This window comes from Neodiprion virginianus, chromosome 2 (genome assembly GCF_021901495.1).
Source record: "Neodiprion virginianus isolate iyNeoVirg1 chromosome 2, iyNeoVirg1.1, whole genome shotgun sequence".
In the NCBI taxonomy this organism is placed as follows: domain Eukaryota; kingdom Metazoa; phylum Arthropoda; class Insecta; order Hymenoptera; family Diprionidae; genus Neodiprion; species Neodiprion virginianus.
The window spans coordinates 24,696,805-24,702,507 of NC_060878.1; the positions used below are offsets into that span (position 1 = coordinate 24,696,805).

General features: G+C 35.3%; 1 protein-coding gene across 1 annotated transcript; it reads left to right on the forward strand.

Moving 5' to 3' along the window:
* LOC124298037 (farnesol dehydrogenase-like) lies at positions 1-5,703 on the forward strand. Its single transcript, XM_046749595.1, has 5 exons — positions 1-423; positions 3,447-3,573; positions 3,668-3,800; positions 5,142-5,294; positions 5,433-5,703. Exons 1-5 carry the CDS (start codon positions 123-125, stop codon positions 5,469-5,471), a joined length of 753 nt encoding a protein of 250 aa, XP_046605551.1. The 5' UTR covers positions 1-122; the 3' UTR covers positions 5,472-5,703.

Sequence of the window (5,703 nt, forward strand, 5' to 3'; positions counted from 1 at the left end):
AGTGTGGCTGACGAGCAGTATACCTAGCTATAATATATAAAACGAGCGCAGTAACTCAGGCCAGTCGTAGAATTATCATATGTTTAGTTGTACGAGTAAAAGGTGTTATTTTTAAATTTGCGATGGATCGGTGGGCAGGAAAAATCGCTCTTGTTACCGGAGCTAGTGCTGGAGTCGGCGCTGCCACGGTTGAGACTCTCGTTCGAGAGGGTCTCACTGTTGTCGGCATAGCCAGGCGAGTGGAGAAGATCGAAAAACTTGGTGAAAAGCTAAAGGACGCGAAAGGCAAGCTCTGGGCGAAAAAATGCGACGTCACCAAGGAAGAAGAAATCCTGGAAGTCGTCGAATGGATCAAGAAAACACTCGGAGGCATCGACATCCTCGTTAATAACGCTGGGATGGCTCATTTTGCATCAATTTCCGGTAAGCAGAACGCGGTTTTCATTACTGCAACTAGCTGTGACCATATTATGAAGCTATGCAGTCGTCTATGAACAAATTTTCGAATCATCTAAAAGCGAACTGTCTCATTTTTTGATACAATTAAAGAGACTTGTGTTTCGTGATTTCAATCATTAGTTATTTTTGGTGAGAAAATCGGCGTTAAATTTTTGAAAGTTATTTTTAATTAAATACTTCCACCCGTTATTGGCCGTTCTTGAAGAGATTGGAATTTTTAAGGAGCTTGTGAAATTCCCTATGTATTGCGAAAACATCATCCGACTACACTGACAAGGAAAGGTATTAATTAATTCTCGAGAAATTATATCAATTTATTAAGCTTAATTACTCGGAAACGGCTTGTCTGACAAAAATCTATAATCGGACCTTTTTTGTAGGGAATTTAATTTTATAAAGGGATAAGTGAACATAAATTTTTTCACTTCAATATTTCGACAGTTCTGACGTATAACATCAAATTATTACTAAAAATCAAAAATAGCCATGATAGACCTCTTAAAGTTAATATTAAGGGCTTAAAATTTCATGAAATTTTTTTTTTGCCATACTGAATGATATTCTCAATATATTTTTCAAAAAAAAAAATAGTCAATTCTTTTGGCCCAGTCTAGGTATCAAGCCCCCCCGATTTCGTTCATTTTAGAATATACTATTCTTCATCGTAGAAAAAAATAGGGGATACATGTTTTTGCGTTTTTCGAAATAATATCACACAGAAGGTGAATTACCCCCATACACGCGCAACCCAAAACCCATCAAATTGGTACTATTTTGCTTCAGTTCATCTTATTTAATATTACAAAGCTCTTTTTAAGCAACAATTAAGGTACTTATTTGTTCAGATAACATTTGGTTGCATTAATGACAAAAACTATCCTCCCAAATTTCCGACCGCCTTGTTGCAGAGTTGATTTGGCAGTCGTGAAATCTTGTGGCGCCCGGTATTTCAAGGATTTGTGAGATCACTGGAATCGATTCTGACTTTGAAATTTTATATTCATCACATAATGGATAACACGAAAATACAGCAATGTGATATTGTTAGCTTTATAAACCGAATACAATTAATGAGGTAGACAGGGGCGTATTTTATTTTATTTTGCACGAAAAACTCAAAATCGCGTGTCACGATCTATTATCTGTTCTTTCAAATGCAAATAATTGAATTAAAAAACATGCAATAGTTTTTTAGTTATAAATAATTCGTAATTTACAACTTTTATAATTTTCGACCATTTAACTCCATCGTAATCGGATAGAATGCATTTTTCATTATTTGCCCTAAGAATTATCCTCCAATTGGTTTCATTCAAATATCTCAACATTTTCATGAGAAACTGGAAAACGACCACCGAAAATGTCCAACTTTGGGGGTTGATTTCACTCCTTTAAGCCGATTTTCCGCCGATAAAAAAATACGGATCGCTTATAATTCGATTGAGAATAACATATCCTAAAAATGAAATGGCGGGGGGGGGGGGGGGGGGGGCCTCGATACCTTTCCTTGTAAGAGAAGGAATGTCGGGTATTTGACCATTAAACGATAGTAGTAATTTTAACTGTAAAAATAGTTATTTTGTTTATTCTGTATAGTTCATTCGACCATTCTGCACAGTCAAGTTGACTATTTGAGACGTTCAAAAATATTGTTAATATCGACATAGTTGATCCAGCTATACGTTTCATTAAAATAATACATAGAATTATGAGTTCGACCGGACTTGAGGACTCTGGCGAAAATAATTTATACGTCAAACTACAAAAAATTGGCGGTCGTAGAAAATCTTAAAAGATTGTAGATAATCGTGAAAAATCGATGAACAAATTTCTACGAACAATTATGAAAATTGCATGTTGAAAGTAGATTTGATTTTTTTCGTAGAATTTCGTAGAAAACCATGTAAATTAACGAACAATTATGAATATTTATAACTTTCTACGAGAAGTAATGAAACTTCCATATTGGAAGTAGATTTAATTTTATTCGCAGAATTTCGTAGAAAACTACGAGTCTTAACGAAAAATTATGAATGCCTACAACTTTTTATGAAAGATGATTTCATTTTCGGACCAAAACATTACAAAGTTATCTGCGTAGAACCGCGTTGCAGTTTATAGAAAAATACTTTCTACTAATAATTATGAAAATTCACAATTTTCTGTGAAAACTAATTACAATTTCGGACCCAAGCCATCCGCTAGATGTCGCATCTCTCTCACAAGGAAACTTATTGCAGACAACTTAAGTACCGAGCAAAATTTTGGTGTATTTCCGAAGATTGATCTTCTTATCTTTTGAGTACGATCTAGCAGGACTTAGAGAATCTGTCGTATATTTTTGATATCATCTTCTCTCAATTAGGTGAGTCTATTGATAAAAAAACTTAGCTAAGGATACAATGATCTATCAGAAATGATGAACTTTCACAGAAATTATGACCATGCACAGAATTATAGAGAAGTAAAAAAACTGCGATAAATTACGTAAAAGTCTGATAATCTCTGGAAAATTCCACGATGAAACTACGAAATTGTTCGAAATGAAGTAGAAAATCGTAGAAAAGTTTCGTAGTTTGGCGTAAAAAAATTTAACCAGGGGAAAGATGCTCCAAGTGCACTTGTACCATTTTCGCATCACGCGATTGGAACTTTTCCAGCTACCTGCAGCTACAATGATGAGCACAAGATGGCCCAGACGGACTTTAACTAGCACAAACGATTGTTTCACTGAAACAGGGCAGTTTCAAGTGTATGAAATCATGCTTAGTTCGAATTTATTAAATTTGGAACTTTTACCCTTTTTGCACACGCCCTGTCAAATATGAGTTCAAGAATGGCATACTCGATATTCGGATGATTTGCAATTTCTATCTATCGAGGTCTGCATTCTATCATATGGTTCAAGTCAGCTGTTGTTAATCAACTGGCCCTGACTTACTGAGGCACAGTATTATTTTTGAACCCAATATCAAATCACCTTACAGACGGAGATACGGAGGGATTTCGGCGGATTTTGAACGTCAATGTCCTGGCAGTCGCTATCTTCACCAGGGAAGCTGTACGCTCCATGAAGGCGCGTCAAGTTGACGGTCACATAATCAACATCAATAGGTTGGTTTACTTTGTTCTCTGACACTTTGAGGTGAGACTTGGTTGTCCTTGGTTATCTTCTGGTTGACGATAAGTCGTTGACATTTTTTTGCAGTGTTTTGGGTCATGGGGTTCCCGAAGTAAGCGACAAGTACAGTCTATACCCAAGTAGCAAATACGCGGTAACAGCAATGACGGAGGTGACGAGGAAAGAGTTGATCAAAGCCAACGCCAAAATCAAAATAACGGTAAGTGGGAAGAAGATGTACACAAAGAAGATTATGAGATATCTCAAAATCACTGAAACCTCGTCCAATCTTGTCAAAGCTTTGAAATCCTTCAGAATCATTTAAATCTGTCTAAAATCTCCAGCATCTTGTAAAATCGTTTGGAATTCAGTAAAACTTCGAGATCTCCGAAATTTTTGAGATTACACGGACTTGCTGAAATCCCTGAAACCTTAATTCTGCAATTAGTTGAAATCGAACCCTGGCGAAAATAATTTCTACATCAAACTACGAAAAATTACCGACTGTAGAAAATCGTAGAAAATAGTGGGAAATCTTAAAAAAAGTGTAGAAGGTTGTAGATAATCGTGAAAAATAGTAGTATTTTTCATTAAAAAAATACAAATTTTTACGAAAAATTATTGAAAATGACATATTGGAAGTAGATTTAATTTTCTTCTTAGAATTTCGTAGAAAACTGCGTGGATTAATGAACAATTATGAATGTTTACGACTTCTTATGAAAGATAATTTCAATTTCGAATCCAAACATTAGGAATTTTTGCCTTCGTAGAACCTCGTAGAAATTCATCGAAAAGTACAAACTCCACAAAAAGTTACGAATTTTCACGAAAAATTATGAATATGGATAATTTTCTATGAAAACTAATTACAATTTTGGATCCAAACCATCCGCTAGATGTTGCACGTCTCTAACAAGGAAAACTTATTACAGACAAGATTACCGAGCAGAATTTGGATCTATATCCGAAGACTGATCGTGTCATGTTATAAGTACGATCTAGACGGATTTAAAGAATCTGTTGTATATTTTTGAACTCATCTTATCTCAATTAGGCAAGTATGAGGGGGAAAAAACTTAGCTAAAAATACGAAAAATTATGAACTTTCGCAGGAATTATGACCATAGGATTACAGAGACGTGCAAAAAAACTACGATAAATTACGTAAACGTACACTAATCTACAGAAAACTACGGTTCTGTACGAATATCAAGACCAAAAAGTTCAATAAATTACGCCAATACGATAACCAATAAAAATTAAAATTTTTCACGAAAATCTACAATAATGTACAAAAAATATATGCATTTCTACGACAAATGAACTCAACGGGTTAGAGCAAATTACAGAAATCTACGATCATCTATGAAAAAGTACAATATTTTGCGGAAAAATTCGGTGCCAAAACTATGCACGTCACCGAATTATTCTAGTTAATCGTGGAAATTTTTGTAGAAAAATCGTGAAATGAAATTCGTAGTTTGACGTGGAAATTATTTCCACCAGGGAAATCTATTTAGTCCCATAAAGTCCTAAAACCCATTAAAATCTTTTATAGAGCATCAGTCCTGGTCTTATCAGGACAGAATTTTTGGCTGTTGCCACCACCGAGGCAGTGGCTGAGGCGGTTTACAGCCAACGACCTATATTGGATCCAGAAGATGTAGCTAACGCCATCGTCTATGCATTAGGCACTCCACCGCATCTCCAAGTATGTACCGATAATAAGATTGCTAATTATTTTCGACTTGCCACTTTCTCAGTTTTCTTATAAAGTATTGTTTGAATGTCTCCATTGCAGTCCGTATGTATACATAATTATATCACACTCAAAGCTCTCATCTCTTAGGTATGTGAGCTGATATTACGCCCAGTTGGCGCATCATGAACGAATTTCCGGTGGTTATGAAACTGGAGCTGTGACCGCAGGATACTCGTACGGCACGATCGAATGCATTCGTTCCAACTTATAATTTTAACTCGAATTGACGGTCATCATGCGAGCTTATTATGCGAATACGCGGGTAAATCTATAAATTTGCAAGTCATTGAATACACCCATATAATTATATGTATTGTATGGATTTTGTATTAATAAAAATTTTCGAGAAAGGAAAAAA

Coding starts and splice junctions, on each gene's coding strand:
- LOC124298037 (XM_046749595.1), top strand. CDS start 123: ATGGATCGGTGGGCAGGAAAAATCGCTCTTGTTACCGGAGCTAGTGCT. Junction 424..3,446: donor TCATTTTGCATCAATTTCCG/GTAAGCAGAACG, acceptor ATCACCTTACAG/ACGGAGATACGGAGGGATTT. Junction 3,574..3,667: donor CACATAATCAACATCAATAG/GTTGGTTTACTT, acceptor ATTTTTTTGCAG/TGTTTTGGGTCATGGGGTTC.